Source organism: Pollachius pollachius, assembly GCF_949987615.1.
Source record: "Pollachius pollachius genome assembly, chromosome: 8".
Classification (NCBI taxonomy): domain Eukaryota; kingdom Metazoa; phylum Chordata; class Actinopteri; order Gadiformes; family Gadidae; genus Pollachius; species Pollachius pollachius.
In genome coordinates, this window is record NC_136941.1 from 23,984,416 (window position 1) to 24,003,647 (window position 19,232).

A 19,232-nucleotide genomic window follows, 5' to 3' on the forward strand; every position below is an offset into this window, starting at 1 on the left:
TTCAAGATGCAAGTCCACTCGGCTCGCCCTTCTTCTACAGCAACTACACACAGAGAATATGTGTGGGTCAGTATATGTGGGTAGATTCTGATCGGTACAAACCCTAGGAAAGCCAAAATAGAATATATAAATGTTAAGTGAGTTTGGCCGACACTTGTCTTCGACTAAATCAATAATATAAACATGAACACAGAGTTACACCGACAGGTAGACTTCCACTTCAACCAAACGCATAATGAAATTATTTTGCTAATATGTTTATAAGCTTGGCTGAGAGCACACATCGCTGGGAATAATTGATCGATGGAGGAGATAAACGAGTTAGGAACCATAAAGAATCTCTCCAAAAACAATCAGTCCAAAGTTATGCACATCACGCTAACAAACACCCCCACACAGACGCACACACGCGCTCAAACACACACAAATACACACACACACACAAGCATGCACACACGTCAATTCTCATCCTGTCCAGGCCGCCTACGTGGAGCCTTGCACCCGGGGGGCCATGCTGCACAACATCTCAGAACTCCCTGATTCACAATTAGCCGCCGATCAACGGCCTCAGCCGCTTGATTCTACCAACGAGCAAAAATAGGAAAAGCAAAAGCAATTTAGAATAACAAGATCTGAGCGCAGGCTGTATCCTGTGAGTTATGGTTGAGGCTTAGGGGAGGGTGCGGGGAGTAGCATTCACCAAGGGGAGCGCACACTCACACACACATATACATAGAAACTCAGTAGCAGAATGTAGCACACATCTGGGGGGAGAGGCTGAGTTTCCAGCTTACAGCTCAATCACTCTTTAGATGAATATCAAGAGGAGATGTTGCCCTGGGGAACCAACCTGGGAAAGCAGAGGAAGAGGAGAAAGAAGAGGAAGATGAGCAGGAGAGGGATGCCTTAGGAATGTAGATGCTCCATTGCACATGGTGTGTCTGCGACATTATGGTCTATTGGATATTAAACATGTCCGCCTGGCCCGGTTCTGAGGATATGTTTCATAGCTGTGCTTCTCACAACATGCCCATAGCATCTGATCTGGACACTGGCACGCTATTGCCATTGCACATTTTGGAAATGTAAGATGTTCCCTTCTTTATGTAATGCCTTTCCTCTGCCATGAATTTCAATTTGTCTTGAAGCCAATTCAACTGAAGTGGCTTTCGGGCATACATTCGTATACAATCCGATCCTCAATGTACTGGCAGGGAGAAAAAACACGTTGGAAAAGGAAGGAAGGTAAGTCAGACGTCTAAAGGAACCCGTACTCTCAGTTTATCGATTAACAGATTATATGGCAGTATTCATGCCGCAAATGCTTTCCTACGTTGTGTTTGATTTAAACAGACGTGCCGGGGGGCGGGGAGTAGGTGACAGGTAATGGGAATAATGAGGGGGGCGTGGAAGAAATAAGATGGAATACGGTGAGTTGCTAATGATGGAGGAAAGATGGTGAGAGGGATGAAGGCGGGAGGGGTAGATGAGAAACTTGCTGCTTGTACAATCAAGGGAACAAGAGCATAAACCACCTCGTCTACACTCCGTCCCTCAGCTGCAGGCTGTCCTGTCTGTGGTCTTTTTTGTGTCTGTGTCCTGTATACATGGGATTACAGTGTTTTACTCAAATTGTATAGAAGACAGATTCTACACACACACACACACACACACCCACTAACAGGCGCACACACATGGATGCACCCAGCCACAAATGCACACAAACACACACACACACACACAGCAAAGCCGCCATACCACAAATTAAGATCACCTAACATGGCCTCTGATCCCCTCTTCCCCCACCTCCTCATCCTCCTCCTTCTCCTCCTCCTCCTCCTCCTCCTCCTCCTCCTCCTCCTCCTTTCTTCTCCTCCACCTCCTCCACCTTTCTCCTCCTCCTCCTCCTCCTTCTCCTCCTCCTCCTCCTCCTCCCCTACCTCCTCCTCCTCCTCCTCCTTCTCCTCTTCCTCCTCCTCCTCCTCCTCCTCCTCCTCCTCCTCTTCCTCTACCTCCTCCTCCTTCTATATCCAATATTTCCAACCTCCAACCGGTGGCAGGAGTAGGAAAGAGGAATGGAGGCAAAGCTTGAGCTATAGATCGAAGGCTGATTCAACCAGGGTCGTTTTTCCTTTTTTGGCTGTTGAATTATTCAGGCTAAGGGGAGTACGACTGGAGCCTTACCATTCCCTTTCCTCTGGATGCACCACAGCCAAAGCTTCCAGGCTGGTTGAGGATCCCTGGAGCATTCTCTGAGGAAAGGAATGTGTCATGTTTGTCAACGGAGGAGTATCATGCGTTTGGCTGCCTTGCCTTACCCTGAGAAAAGTATGATTTATGAATGTTGTGTCCCTCTTTCACACTCTTTCTCTCCTTGACATATGTTAGAAATAAACCACTACGGCGTTTCCCGTTATTATTATAGGGCTGCAGTCACTTCAGGTTCCTTGGGGTCCACATCACACCGACATTGTCGTAAAGGCAGCAAGGCAACGGCTTTTCTTTCTCCGTAGACTGAAGAGGTTCGGTGTGGACTCCAGGATACTCTGCAACTTTTACCGGTGCACCATCGAGAGAATCCTGACTGGCTGCATCACCGCATGGTATAGGAATTGTAATTCCCAAAACAGTCGGCTTACGTCAGGAGGTAGAGCAGTTGTCGTGTAACCGAAAGGTTGTAGTTCGATCCCCAGCTCCTCCTAGCGTTGATGTGTCCCTGAGCAAGACACTTAACCCTAACTGCTCCTGACGAGCTGGCTGTCGCCTTGCATGTTTGACTCTGCCGTCGGTGTGTCAATATGTATTAACCGATGTAAGTCGCTTAGGATAAAAGCGTCTGCTAAATGCCCTAATTGTAATGACTGCGACCGCAAAGCTCTGCAGAGGGTCGTGACAACTGCACAACACATCACCAGGTCTGATCTGCCATCCATACAGGACCTCTTCACGGAGATGTTGGAGAAAAGCACAGACCGTTCTCAGGGACTACAGCCACCCTAGTCAGAAACTGTTCACTTTAGAACCATAAGGCAGGCGGTATCGGAGCATCAGGACACGAACCACCAGGCTCAAGAACAGCATCTTCCCGAGCACCACAAGACGCTAATCTCTCTCTTATTTTTCACCCAGCGCAATTTTGGGTGAAGTTTGCACCCGGCGTAAAGCAGATTTACCCCAGCATCAAACTCGCGCCCACTACACTTGCGTGTTGGCGAAAAGCAGAGGCATGTTCCGTCGCAAATGATGCATGGTGCTATTTTACTGATCGAAAAAGCAATTGCGCAACTGACCAGAAAATACCTGGTCTAAGTGCACTAGCGGATAGAGCAGTTGGTGTTGCGATTTTGACGTACCATGACAGGTCGGAACTGCAACATTAGCTCACACACCAGTAGGCTATACACAGCACAAACATGCAAACGATAAGCCTAATTGAAATATTCTGATGATGTGGATTAGGAAAAAAATAATATTCATAGGGACTGCATGAATGAACAATGTAGTTGGCCATGCCATGCGTTAAAATAATAATAACAAATATAACCGGAAGCGGTGATTAACGGGGTCCAAGCAAAATTAAAAGTCAAGAACACACTAATGGAAGATATATAAATATAACCTATAATTGTCATATTTAAGAAAGATGCTCCACTTATAAACCTGAACTGCAGCCTCATTCACATGGTCAAAATGTCTATTGATAAGCATACAACATCCAGAAAACTCAAAGCACACATTTCTCAAGTGAATTAAGGGCTTTCTTCAAAGCACATACCTGAAAAATCTTTGAAACTCTGGGGAAATTAAACATTTGTAGTCAAGAACACTAACAGAAGAAATATAAATATGACAGAGTTAATTATGAAGGAAAAATGGTTAACGAAGAAGTTCCCCTTAATGCCATACTATGTCTTGGCAGTCAGATTCTTGGAAACTAATGAGCCGGAATGTTGATTGCATGATGAATTTCATTTCTTAAATGAGTGGCAATGACAAAATGTCATGTTCAGCTTGTTCATAATGCTCTAATCAGAATTCAAACTCTCAACCTAAGGATCACCAGTACACGGCATTATCCCGTTGAGCCACTGACATTCCTGAACTGCATGAAGCCTCATTCACATGTGGAAAATGTTGATTGATGAGCACACAACATAAAGAAAACTCCAAGCACACATTTCACAAGAGAGATTAAGGGCTTTCTTAAAAGAGTACAGATCTGAAAATGTGCAATGTTTATGGTAACCACCTAATGATAGCCGTATGGCAATTATACAATAACAAAATGGTCATATAGGCAAAATGGGTTTTTGACTGTGGACGGTTGGCTTTTCTATGAAATTGTGGGAAAAGTAAACATTTTAGAGCAGAAGACTAGGGTGAAAAAGATGCATCTGACTTTAGAGATCAATATTATGAAAGAATTTTGAGTCCAGGTCAATCTAGTAAAGAGAAATAAGGCTAGTTCATAATTTTTCTAAATAGCTCCACCTTTGGGTGCAGTACCACTATTTGGGTTTATTAGTAGTGGGGGGTATTGGTATCCACCTAATAATAGTCGTATGTTTTTTTTATACAATAACAAAATGGTCATATTAGAAAAATGGGCTAACTGCTCCAACTTTAGTTGCCAATATTTCTCAAATGGAACTAAATAAAACAAATTCTGTTCGATGATTTTTGTGAGGCTTGGTCTAAAGATTTCATGTTGCAATTTTGGTGAATTTTGGATTTTTTTTGTAGCCTGTGAATCTTTTTAACATGTTTAGCTTTAATATGAAATTGTGGGAAAAGTAAACATTTTTAGGGCAACAGGGTTTTATAAATGCATCTGATTCTAGAGATTAATATTCTGAAAGAATTTTGAGTCCAGGTCAATCTGGTGAGGAGAAATAAGCCTAATTCATGATATTTTACAATAACGCCACCTTTGGGTGCAGTATCACAAATTTGGGTTTATGGGTAGAGGGGGTTATTGGTAACCATACCTGAAAATTTCAAGAGTTTTCAACTTGCGGTATTGGCTGCAGTATGACTTTTACAGAATTTGAGGGGGAAAAAAAATGTTACAGAAACAATAGGGGACAAAGCAGCTTTGCTGCCCGGACCCCTAATAATAAGCTCAAGCAAAGTAGGCTCAAGTTTATTATATATATATCCCAGCCTTTCAAATCAAAATCTTGTTTTATGGTAAATTATGACGTTGGTTAAATTATTTGGGAAAGAACACGTGATACAGCGGAAAGAAGTTGTACTATTAAATCAATGCATTTAAAAACACCGTACAGCAAACAGATATCTTCTAAACACAGACATCGTGTACAAGCCCATAACTTTTAGGATTGATTAGTATTTGATCGTGAGATAACATAGATTTACCGCGAGTGTACGTTTAAAAGAATTAATGAATGTGGGTGACGCTTGGCGCGCGTTTATGCACCCATCTGTTGAAACACACGCAAACTAAACACGTAACGCATAATACAGTCCATGGCAATGTATATTAACGGGGGGACACATGCTTATTATGAACAAAAGGCGATAATGATAATGTATACAATACTGGTAAGAAACTATGTTTGTTTATGTATTGCCGCATATCATTAAATAGAGCCACAGTTGTGGCCACAGGACCGCATATCATGTGTTAAGTTCTCTTTGCCGAAATATACATGACGACTCATTGTTTCTGAAGTTGTAGAAGAAAACGCTATTCCATGTGTGAATTAGGCCTTTTATTTGGCCATAAACTGAGCCATTGGTTTGAAATTCATGTGGTCGTGCATCTGTCTCAGTGGGGACTTCAAACGCGCTGGCAAAATATAAACTCGGCCAGTTCAAATGCGCTGGCTCTTACAAGAGGATTGGAGATGGAATTCTCATTGATTTGCTGCACGCTACGCCGAAAACACACCTACGGGTTTCAGACCAACCCATTTTAGATATGCGTCGGGCGCAAGAGTCATTTATCTGCCGGTATAATAGCAACAACGCCAGAGATCCGCCCACAAAGCTACTAGCGTTTCACGCTTCTCACTTGCGTTTCAGACCGTTAAAATAGGGCCCTGAAACTCTTAACCTTAAGATCCAGCCCCCTAAAAACACGCACAATACTTTTGCGATACTACTGCACACTGGATGCCACTGCACTACAAATACTGACTGAAAGTCAATTTACTTTATTGAAGACACTATACTTTATTCTAGACGCTTTTTTTTTTATTGTAGACACTTTACTTTATTGTTATATGCATACACTGTACATATATTTTAGTTTTATTTAAATTATTTTATTCTGTGTTGCTCTTCTTACTCTTATACTACTTTTTTTCTTTTTTGCATTGTAAAGGTGAGCTCGGGACACAAAAATGTCATTGCCTATGTTGTGCATTTGACTAATAAAATAACTTTACTGAAGATTATTGGAAAGTAATGTACATTGGCTGTGGTAACACATTATTTTCCAATAACGGGACACCCTGGAGAGGTTTATTCCGCTAATACCACAGTTACTAACATTGATTTAATATCAGTTACTTTCATCTATAATGTTATTGTTTTTCATATCTCTATTTAGATACTCTTCTCCGCTGCTCTGAGCATAGTGTCTAGGGGTTGTCAACTAAACATCTGGTCGATGTTGTTACAATGTTGGTTTTGTATCTAAAAAATATTTTCCTGTTATTGAAAAAGAATGCACACCCTTTTGGATGTTATTGACCATTGAGTTAACAACCATGCCAAGGTATACATTTCAATATGTAATAGACAGCAGGTTAAACTGCATTTTAAACTAAAAGCTACTTGCAACCAGAAAGATATTTTCTTTCATTTTGCACAGTTGGTTACAGTGGTTGCAAAAACTCCCAAACAAAACACATAGTCTGTTTTGTTTGGAGTTTTTGCTTATTTTTATTATTATTATTGCTGAAAATGGTCCATCTGTCTGCTTCCGTCAACCAAGTTCATTCAATCCTGAGAGAGAAATAAATAATAACTCTCTGCTCCCGTCAGCAAACATATGTTATTGCAATGAGTCGGTTCACATGCACTCACAATAAAAACATCCTCCTACATCAACCTCATATCCAGAATCTTTTTCTGTATGAATTAAGAAACTGATAAACAGCAGAATAATAACAAAAGATTGTCGGTTCAATGTTTTTATCATCTCCTACACTGGAAAGCTGGCTCACTCACTGCTTTAGAAATAACCTTCTGCTAACCTCCATCTCAGGCACTGTGTCACAGTGACGTGAGGTGTGGTCGCCATTAACAGCATTGAAGACCAATACCCAACGAATAGCCCGATGCAGAACCAGTAGATACCTGTATCAACTCACAACCCGTATGTAAACCATTTTCAACTAGTCTCTTAAAACAACAGTAAACTACTATAACAGCCTAACAAACTATAAATAATAAGGTAATCTCTCCAACAGATTATTGAGAAGACAGAAAGACTAGTTTGTGTCCATATAGCCGCCTCCTCCTGGCTGGAATATGAAGGATTACAGGATTACTGTGAGGTTACATATCACAGCCCTCAGCCACGCAGACAAATAATTGTGCCACCACTCAAGATGTCCCAGTCTCAGACTGGCTCAGTCGCTGACCGACCCACTAGAAAAGTGGGTGAGGGGGAATCATTAAATAAACCTTTCTCACAATTACTGTTTTCTGCATCCTATGAATCCTCCCTAACTGGTGCAACTACCTAGACTGGGTATCCCCAACCCGGTCTGGCGGAGATTTGAATTCTCCCTGCAGCAGGGTCTGCAGAGGAGCAATACATTTCCTTCTGCTTCCGATACACTTTTGCGGGAGGCAATCACCCAGCTGGCTTTTTTTTTGGAAGTACTACTGGTCACATTCAAACAAGCATATAAACAGTCAACCAGATACCAGCCAATCAGCCCGCCAGATAATCAGACAGCCAGATAATTAGCTGACCAGATAGCCAATATGCCAACCAGATACCAGATCTGGTTGGAATAATAGTATTTTGACATTGGGACCACCGATAGTGAAGTATTCACCGTTAATGAGTGAATAAGGTTTCCCCCTTTCAATTTGAACACTACCCAGATCGATCAATTATCTATCGCAGCATTGCATTGGGTGCACTTTCTTCAAGGAGATCACTCTTCCAAACTTCAGAGAAAGAAAGCGAGGGACTGGGATACTAAATATACAGGAAGTCTGCCACACGACAGCTAATTCTCAGCTAGAGAGCCAACCAGGCTTATAATAGCAGTGGAAAGGAGGTGCAGCCGAACAGGGTTCCTGACAGGCTTTAGGGGGATTAGGTTGTGCAGGGTGGAAAGTGACAAGTGAAATCCACACTCTGGTGATATCCTGCTCTCTGCACTTTCAACTAAAGTGCTGCATATTGAATTCTGAATGGTTTAATTGGTGTTCCGGAGTGATGTTTTTGTATTAGTACTAGAAGAGGTTAAACTCTCTCCTTTGCAACACTTATCCATTAAATCAAAGCATCTGTAATAAACAGGGAAAAAAACAGTATATTAGTCATGTTGATTTACATTGGTGAAGAGTGAAACAGTGAAACATTGTCAACTGAACCTCTTTGTTTGTTTTTGGTAATATCTGAGCTCGCTCAATGATACGACCGCATCACATAGCATTACACAGGTAACTGGAGTGACCTTTGCTAGGCTGAGCATTTCGAACCACTCCGAGAGAAAAGATGACTGTGGCAGAGATCAGGAAATAACTCCACACCACCCGCTGCAGGGCCAAGGACATTCCCCTTCATCGAACACACAGTGTGTGTGCTGGGGAACTGTGTTGTTTTGGATACAGTAACAGGCTGTAATAGTCTACTATTACCTTAACTATATTAGTTACTTCTTAGTTGTTCTTATCCAAAGTTTCTTACAGTGATTATATAGGACAAGGAATAAACAGAGCCGGGGTGTCCTGTCACCGGAACATAAAAACATAAAAACCAAAAATGAAAAGATATTAGTAACTTTCATCTTTAACATTTTTTTATCCACTTTAATAAGCTGAAATAAAAATTTGAATATATAATATATTTATATAAGATGAATATATATAATATATATTGTTTGCACTGTCAAAAAAACTACTGGTCGAGAGTTATATTTTGCCCATTGTTAATGTAGGATTAATAGTGGAATGTTGGCTTTATTTGAAAATTTGTTAAAATAGGAGATGTGTGCCGTTATTTAAGTGTTCAAAAATGCTGTGGTATAAATATAGAATCTAACTTTATATATAAGTGGAAGCAATTCATTATTTGACAAATCTAGACAGTCTTTTTTTTGTTTGTGTGCCCAATTACTGATTTCTTTAGAAAGTTGCCGTGTAATATGGGGAACGCTCCCTGCTTTATTTGGGGATAATTAATTATTTAAGGATTACTTATGGTAAGCCGTCTTCCTCTGGGCTGTCTTACAGGTAGACTGCAGACGGGGAGATGGAGGGGATCAAACCCAGATCCTTTGGCTGTTGGGTCCAACTCCTTAGTCACCACTACCCTATCTGGCTCTCCTTGCCTCCCCACTTTTTTATTAAACTCTTAACAAACTGTTTCTCAATTCCTGTTCAATTGTGTCTCCTGCACGCTCATGGACTCAGACCTACCCTAGTGACCAAACCATGTGTTTATTTATATCTACTGCTCTGGGGCAAGGCGGAGTAAGGGCAGAGCAAAGTTGATAAACCCCAACTTGATAAAAGAACGAATGCCCTGGCGCCTGTCTAGAAGTACACTTAAGTAGCTGGGGGAGAGCATCTAATGGCTGCTATCATTAGAACTCTCGAAGCTAATGGTTTCCAGCTTGTCCCATCCCCAGCCCACATCTACACAACACTCAATCCACTGCTATCTCTACCTTTCTATCTAGCGGTCTGGATGAGGAACAGAATGGAATAGAGTAGAAGCTGCTTTAAATGTGTAAATGTTATTTTCCATGCCAATAAAGCTCTTTTTAAAGTAATGTAATCGTAAAGAATGATTGCCTCTATCTCTCTTTCTCTCTCTCCCACTCTCTCTCTCTCTCTCTCTCCCTCTCTCTCTCTCTCTCTCTCTCCCACTCTCTCTCTCTCTCTCTCTCTCTCCCACACTCTCTCTCTCTCTCTCTCTCTCTCTCTCTCTCTCTCTCTCTCTCTCTCTCTCGACTACACACTCTCTGCCTCTCTTGCTTGCTACCCCCCATCTCGTTGTCACTCTTCCTATCTGATCCTCGCTCACCTTCTTATTCTCTCTCTCTCTCTCTCTCTGCTGTCAATCACTTATCCAAACTTGAATAAACAAGTACTTCACCTGTCTGCTAGCATGTGCTGTGTTTTGTGGGTTGACTGTGTGTGTGCGTGTGTGTGTGTGTGTGTGTGTGTGTGTGTGTGTGTGTGTGTGTGTGTGTGTGTGTGTGTGTGTGTGTATGTGAGTGGGTATTAATTTAGCGAATGCTAATTTCTCAAGCCAAGTAGTGGCCTCTTGATCTAAATTGTTGAGGGAGATTAGACCTCCTTTCAGTATTTGGAGAGGGAAGGCTTCAATAATATGCTCCATAGTTTACTCCTCTCCGCAGGCAGTGGGGTGGGCTCTGGCTGCCTCCCCATCGGTGAAGGCTGGCCAAGCAGGGACCCTGACCAGTCCTGAATCTGTTTAAGGTGGACCACCGTCTCCTAGGGAGGTTGGTGCCAGGGACTGGGTCGGGCCGGGTCTGACACCAGATGTTTGTTTGGAATGTCTTTGGATTCCCATTCTGTTGCCCAAGCAGACATGGCATCAAAGTCAGTGGGTGGAGGGTCCTTCCAAACTGGACGTCTAGATCGGAGACGTGCAGGTGGTGGGTTGTAGATGTCGGTATGGATCGGTAAGTGGGGGGAATCTTTGACCTTTTGGAGCATCCTAAAAGTTAGTTCCGTTTTTATGGTGTTAGGGGGGATTTTTGTAAGATAGGACAGGGAGCCAGATGACCTGGCTCCCTGGTAATGATTGGCATAGTGTTATTTAGTTGGGTGTTTACCTGGTGCGTGTGGGGTAACCTGGACCAGAGAGGGGCACATACAAATAGAAAAAAACAGGGCCAGAGCTGAGGAGCGCTGTGTGTCTGCTGCACCCCGTTTTGCACCTGCCAGTTTGCAGAGGAGGTTGTAGACCCCTGACTCCCTTGATGGCACAAGCTATGTTTCTCTAAGTGGAAATGAGGATTTGTGTAATGCAAAGTAAACACATGCACGCTCGCACAGCAGTACGTTCACGACTTTAAGTGCATCATTCAAGCAAGCTTTTTTTTGTGGTTTCCCATATGGACATCGGCATCTCTCTCTCGATCTATCTCTCTCTCTCTGTCTCTCTTCTCCATACCAATCTTTCGATTTTTCTTTCTTTCGTGAGTATGTATCTTAGCCTCTCATCCCTCCAGCCTCTTTCCCTATGTGTGAGTGTGTATGCGTGTTTGTGTTTGTGCGTATGCACGCGTGTGTATGTGTTTTAATGTGTTGGGGTGTTGTTAAATGTGATGATTTGTTATTTTTCCAATGCATGTCATTATTTCTTGGTGTGCAAGGCAGTGCTCTTTTTCCGTACACCATATGTTGAAAAAGTGATCGCCTTAAAGTCTCCTTAGATTAGGCCTACATTGCTATATATTTAGAGCAAAGCCACATACTGTGTGCGACTGTAAGCTCTTCTTTCATTTCCTTCCTGATCTGCGGAGGAACCTTCAAGACAGAGGAGAGGATGCTCTCATAGGCTCACATCTGTATGCTTATTTAGCCCTGGCAGATGTTTAACACAGTTTAATCACAAAAAATATGTTTATGTGTCGCTATTGGGAAAGTGTCAAAGCTTGTGCGACTGCTCGTTACGAGCTGTGCATATTCAATTGTCGGACTTGTTGGAGAATATCTGGACTCTACTGTACCTTTAATGACAAATCTGGCAAACGGAGTAATTACTATGTTTATTACTCTTTGTTTTGCTGCTAAAGCTATGGATTAGCTGTCAAGGTAAAATTAACTGGGTGAGCATACCTACATTTAATTTCTATTCTCATCGTTAAATCCGACTATCGTTTGGTCGCATTTAACTTAGACCCTGTGCTCAATTACAGTCAGAGTAAAGCCTTAGCTTGATAGACGACCGTGGTTGGTGACCAATCCGTCATTACGACCCTCTGAGAAATTCCTACAGGGACTTCTTGAACAATATAGAATTTCCTGAAAGAAAAGCTTACTATTGCACTCATATAACACTACTAATATTTGCTATGTGTTTTACTTTAAAATAATACTAGAGACAACTAAGCCATCCAATGTATTTGGCATTGTTGGTGTTTCAGTTCTTTAAATGTTATTCCAAAAAAGGTTTGACCACACGTATTTCAAATCATTTCTAAACCACATACACATAATGCTTGTATTGTTTCTCTAGCTTTCAGCGACATAAATCTTTTAACAGGATGAAGTTCAAGTGTTCGTTGCAAATGCTATGTGGGCAGGTGGGCAGTGAACAACTTACAAAAGAATGTTCCCAAAAACAAAATCCTCAGTAAATCATTGCTCCAAGTCTATTTTTAATAATGTGATTGTCACATTAACTATCTATAGTTTCTGTAGGCTTTCAGACTATTTTTGGTCTGACATAAAATTTTGGATGATGGTGGCGATTCTAGTTGAGTTGAATGTGTCATGCAATGTTGGGGCAATCTCAGTGATCGCGTTTCTCCGTATGTTTATCGCATAACCCTGCAGGCTTCAATAAGGATTCCGATCCGCGCTAAAAGACGCCTTATGGTCGTAAAGTAGTCTGCCCCGTGTTCATATTCTAGAACTGTTGTTTTAACTCTAATTATTATAGGTTAGTGATAGTAAAAGGAATCTTCATGATTTTCTTAAAAGTTTTAAAGAACGGGCTGCAATGTTATTCTCCCTCGGACATGGGTGACCGGTCAATGATTTTTCCACTTATTAGGATCCCTACAGAGCAGAAGATCATGGTCTGTTTGTTATTGTGTCCAACCAAGTCTCACTAAATGAGAAATATCGCCAGAGTTGAGTTCTTGCAGGAGGAGAATGGTGGATACCTGTTGTGTTGGACTACGGAAAGCAAGCTTTTTGTATCCAAAGATTTGTGTAAGGAGAGTTGAGATTGTATCGACAATAGTGAAATATCCTGCAACAACAAGATTTCAGAGTGAGACTGTATTTGTATTGTTTGTTAGCCAAAAGATGTACAATGTCACGCACGTTGTAATATTTTACAATAGTTACAATGGTTATATTTCTTTTTGCGACAATGTACAATGTTACAAGAATTGCAGCATTTTAACAATTTACATTTTTATATTATTATAAACCCCATCCAACTGTAACATTCCCTTGTGCCGTACAAACAAATAAATAAATGATAATAATTAGTAAAAAAAGAATAGGGGGGGGGGGGGTTCTCCTATGATTAAAGTATTTGTGATTTACGTTAAAGCTTATTCACTAATGAGAGTGGAGAGTTGCAAGTTTGTCAAAATAAACCAGTAAAGGGTCCCAGACTTCTTAGAATTTTTTGGTTGACCCTCTAAGAAAAATATCTAACTTTTTCAATTTTTAGGAACATCATATCAGAAAGCCACACTGATGCCTTCGGTGGTAATTGGGATTTCCATTCCAAAAGTATTCTCATTCGAGCAATCAGAATTGCAAAAGCAATAAAAAAAATCTTGCTATTGGCTATCACATTGGCATTATCTCTTACCCCAAATATAGCCATTAAAGGGCTAGGCTGTAGATCTAGGCCAAAAGCCACGTTCAAAATCCCAAATATTGATATTGAAAACTCTCCCAACTTGGAGCATGACCAAAACATATGAGCCAAGTCTGCCTTGGTGGCTCTACAGCGATCACATGTGTCATCTAGTTCAGGATATATTTTGGCAAGTCTGACCTTACTATAGTGAGTACGGTGGAGAACTTTAAATTGAATGAGATTCAGACGTACACAAGAAGAGGTTCTATTCACACAGCTAAGAGCTCTAACACATGTCTCATCTGAAATGGCCCTTATTCACCTACCCATTTTGTCTTGATGTTGGGAGTCTTTAGTATCACATCTAAGTCTGATCTTTCAGGTAATTGAGGAAACGATTGGTTGTACGTTTGAATAAAGTGGTGGATCTGAAGATATCGGAAGAAACTTGATTTAGAAATGACTGTTTTTTTGGCGAAATCTGTGAAAGTAGGAAAATATTATCTATGAAAGTGTCCCATTGTATGAATGTGGCGTCGAGTTTGGCGGCTGGAAAAAGGTGGTTATTACATATGGGACTTAGCATAGAAAGGTCAGACAATTTAAATGTTTGCCTTAACTGTATCCAAATTCTTATCGTTGAACGCACTACCGGGCTTGAAGAAAACTGTTATGGGGAGAGAGGAAGTTTTGTTGTCAACAGTGCAGGAAGCGATGAAAGAGTACAAAGCTTTGCTCACTGCACCAACCCGTGTCTGGGGCCGGAAACCAGTAAATAATTGTTTGCAGTTTCGCTGCCCAATAATAAACTCTAAAATTCGAAAAACCCTTTCCTTGGCCTTTTAAGCAATGATTTACGAAGTCTTGAAGATTTACCTCCCCATATAAAACTTGAGAGTAGCGAATCAATTGAACGGAAGAAAGATTTTGATAGGAAAACTGAGAAACAAATATAAAAATCTAGGCAACACATTCAATTTGACACAGTTGATTTTTCCAGGGAAAGAAGGTAAATTGCACTCCATCTCTGGACGTCAGATAGTAGTTTCTCCCTTAAAGGTTTGAAAACAAACAAATCAAAAAAAAGAAGGGGTGATATTTATTTCTAAATATTTAAAGCCAGAATGTGATATACAAAATGGCAAGTCTGTGTCTGGAATCTGCTTTGCCTTATCATTGATAGGGAAACACACACTTTTTGAATAGATAATTTTATAACCTGAAAAACAGCCATAGTCAACCAGAATCTTCGAAAGTTCAGATTTACAGGCTAGCGGATCCGATAAAAAAAATGAAGAGATCATCCGCATACAAGGAAGCTTTATATTCATCCCCATCCTTCTAATGCCTTGGTGTAGTTCTAAGTTTATTTGGCAAAATCTATCACTAAATTAAGAGAAACGGGCTAAATGGGCAGCATTGACGTGTACCGCTAGATAAAGGAAACTACTTTTAAAGCAATTTATTAGTGACTACTGCAGCTTTTGGAGATGAATACAATAGACAAACCCAACCCAAATTTACCCAGTACAGCAAAAATCTACTCCCATTCTACTCTGTCGAATGCCTTCTCCGCATCTAGGGAGATCTCCACCTCAGCTGCCCCCCCAGATGCCGGAGAATGCACCACATTCAGGAGTCTACAAATGTTAATGAATGAGTGACACCCTCTCACAAAACCGGTTTAATCATTTGAAATGATATCTGACATCTGTTTATTTGAGAGACAGATGTCAGATATCAAAATTTGACAGTATCTTAATGTCCACGTTCAGCAAAGAAATTGGCCTATAACAGCTGCAATCCACCAGGTCTTCACCAGGCTTTAGTAAAACTGTTATGAGAGCCTCTGTGAGAGAGCGGGAGAGCTGTTGGTTCAAAAGAGTACTTAAACATTTAGATGTATGTCCGTGATTGAGGGGCCATTCCAGGTCATCCCTTTTTTTCCTGTGCAATTTTTGGAGCATTCAGGGTTTCAAAAAATTAACTATAAAAGAAGTGTCCTGAGGAAATGTTGCTTAACTTCCTGGAGATCTATTGTCAATTCTTGAAGTGTTTTCCTAAATGTTGATATGACTTGGGGGGACGACTTAGCCCTTAACTGTTGGGAAAGTAGGCGTCCCAACTTCTCCCCATATTCAGAAGAAGCTGCTTGACGTTTTGAAATGCTGCGCATTTCTCCGCCAGGCCCGCAGACATGTCCGGGTAGATCCTCAGTTTGGAACCGCTGAACTCCACATCGTGCATCTGGGCTCGCGACAATGCCTTTTCCGTCTCTTGGAAACGGCAAAAAGCACACCAAAAAAGCACGGGCGGCGTCCTTCTTGGGGTCTTTGGCCAGGAGAGTGATGACCCAACTCCGGGGGGGTCTCAAAAACCACACATTGCCTCCGTTAGCAGGTCGGATATAAACTTGACAATGGGTGGGCCCCTCTCGCTGTCCTCTTGGATGTTTAAGATCCTAAGGTTTGCTCTACGAGAGAGGTGTTCCAGGTCATCCACGCGCTCGTGTTTTATTTTCCCTTCCGCTGTGAATAGCGCACTGAAGTTATCCCCAGCCAGAACTTCGGTTGCGCTTAGCCGTGCTTTAAAGCTACATTGAAAGTCTCTGTAAATGCATTCACGGAGGACTGGATCAGGGCAATCATCTCTTGACTTAAAGCAGAGATGTCCTACTTGAGCGAAGACCGTTGTTTCGATACCTCGGCTACAAGCTGGCTCACCAAAACACCAACCACATACAAACCAACTTCATTAAGCCGTAGGTAAAGAAACAAAATATATTTCTCTGTGGGGATCCTTTCCGTAATGTGAAAATATAATCTGAGTTTGCCAGTGGCAAAAAAAAGCCCTTTTAGAGGATGTACGTTGACAGGGCGCTATTGCCCCGAAGGATCATATCACAGCACATTTTCGGGTTTACAGTGTTTGTGCTCAACACTGGTCCAATTAAAAAAAATGAGCTAGCCATTCACACCAGTTATTCACAACAGTCTAAAATAAGTATGTTCTTCAAAAGATGAAACTTATTCATGAAATTAGTACAATATGCATTTTAGGCTAATATGAGGAAATTTGTATTAGTTGTGAGGGCAGAGCAAGTTCAGGCTGTAGCTTTGCGCGTTGCTGCTCTCTATGTGCTGCTGGAAACAACAATTGCTTCATTATTGATAATTTTGTTTCATATCAAAGGGAATTGTGGACAACCATAATTTCAACCGGGGTTTTATTCAGAGAATTTGCCATTGTTGCCAACCTATTCAACATACATGTGAGTGCATCTTATTATTGGTTATGCATTTGGATTAAAGAACCAAACAACAAAATTCATAGTCAATGTTTGACTTTATAGCATAATAGGCTCTTTTTTTTTTTTTAGAATAAAGAGGTATTTGCATGTGAACATTAATAACGAATAAGCAGGATAAAGGCAGACCTATATTCACATCTCATTAATAAATAGATTTGAATATAACGTGCCTGCAGACTAATATAAATAGAATAGTCTATCTCACAAGGAAAGCAAAAAACAACAAGATCATTTGAAAAGGAACAACTTCAATGAAATCATTAGGATGGCATGGAAGAAACGGCTGTTAGAAATCAAGAAATGAAGAAACACATTTGAACTAACCCGGCCACGCAACACTGCTTCATATAAACACAGAGGTTGACCCGCAGCTGCCTGAATGGGCCAATTACTCCATCTCCACCTTATGTGTGTGTGTCTGTATAGTCATGTGCTTCTCACAGGGGTTACTCTATGAGAAATCCTTTCATCCAACGTGTCTAATTGCACCGAACCAACGACTGAAGAAGATCCCTTTCTTACGCTGCCAAATTCCTCGACAAGCATGTCGTCTTTGACCAGGAGAGGACACCACAAATAGCCGGTCTCATTCAGTAAATAACAACAAGATGCCCCCTCACTTGTTCAGCTATGTTCTGGTGAGCAGAGAGATGGGAGCCTCTCTGATCTCCAGGGGGGGACACATCAATAATGCACACACAGCAGAGCTACCGCCTGGCCTGGCAGACCAAAACACCACATCAAACACCATAGGGTTCAAGAATTGTGTGTGTGTGTGTGTGTGTGTGTGTGTCTGTGTGTGTGTGTGTGTGTGTGTGTGTGTGTGTGTGTGTGTGTGTGTGTGTTAAAGACACATGCAACCAGTGTGTGTTTTGGGGAGAGGAATGGCGTGACCGGCCTCTTTGCACAAGTGATAATAAGAGAGGTATACATTTAAACACACACACACACACACAAAGGTTTTCTGAGTTTTTAGTGTTTTCTTTGTTTTTCTCACGGACTATTTATTTTTAAAGCAGCATCCTTCTGCTGATGGGTGATGGCTCGGAGAATGAGGTCAGCTATCCAAGCAGTGTGATGCAAACTGTTAAATGTTTAACGTGAAGAGCTGAGGAGGAAGGAACGAGTGGGGCGCGTTTTCTGTGCTCCACTTTTGTTTGAAACAGTATTACAACAGCATTGAGGACAGCAGGCCTACAGTAGGCTACCACCACTATGTCTTCTACAATATCCAATATCAGCCAGCCAGCCTGTATTCAACTCCTTAATAGTCTCAGATGCTGAACTAATCTCCAACACGTCAAACAAATGTCACACAAATCAATACAAAAATGAGATATGTAGGCAGACCTCGATTTATTTGATTATTTTTAATGTATAAATATAGCTTAAATATCAAATCTCTTTTTCTTCTTTAAACGATTCCAGACGTATCTTTACATATAGATAAATATAAAGAGCATATACGATCTCTGAGTGAAGGAATGTGGGCCACATATCTTGGGAACATGAACCACACAAACAACACAAACACAAAAACACAAAAACATAAACAACACAAGTGTAGAACATGAAGAACATGAAGACATAAAAAACATGAAGAACTTGAAGAACTTCACAAACGTCAGTGTTTCAGTGTTGATTTGAGAGGTCATAGTCTATTCACCATGACACTGTTTATTTTAATTCTTAAAACCATCAGAAGAATTAAAAAACAACAACTACAAAAGACAACCTCAACGCACAATGTGCTGATACAACTTTTCTGCTCAATCATTTCCATTTCTTCCATTTTTACTTTATATTCTCGCTGGATTTATGATCTGAGGCTCACCTGCACGAGACCGTTATTTCCACCTTTGTGGCCGGGATGTTTCCCGTGATTGGATCGAACTCGTACACCGAGGACATGTCCTCCGGTTTGTCCGTCCCGTCCCCGTCCGTCAGCTCCATGGGGCGCGCGTGTGTCCGCGGCGACGGTGGCGCGTGCGGCGGCGGCGGCGGCTCGGGGCTGATCCGCGCGTCACTAAGCCTGGCCCCGATTAGCCGCGCGGGGTCCACCGGGCGGTCTCCGGTCCGACCGGGGAACCCGGCCACTTTACAAATCGTGTACAGGGTAAGGAGAGAACAAGTAAAGAGGAAAAAAACACTGGATGCACTGGAGTCACTTGTCCGGAAATAAAC

General features: G+C 41.6%; 1 protein-coding gene across 1 annotated transcript in view; it reads right to left on the bottom strand.

The window, feature by feature from the left end:
• LOC307078926 (copine-5) overlaps nt 1–19,001 on the bottom strand; it is a gene marked incomplete at both ends in the record, with an annotated part of 120,678 nt that extends 101,677 nt beyond the window's left edge. The window contains one exon of the mRNA XM_079740961.1: nt 18,883–19,001. Coding sequence (XP_079597087.1) covers nt 18,883–19,001 — 119 coding nt within the window. The remainder of the gene's footprint in view (nt 1–18,882) is intronic.
• Nucleotides 19,002–19,232: the final 231 nt, after the last annotated feature.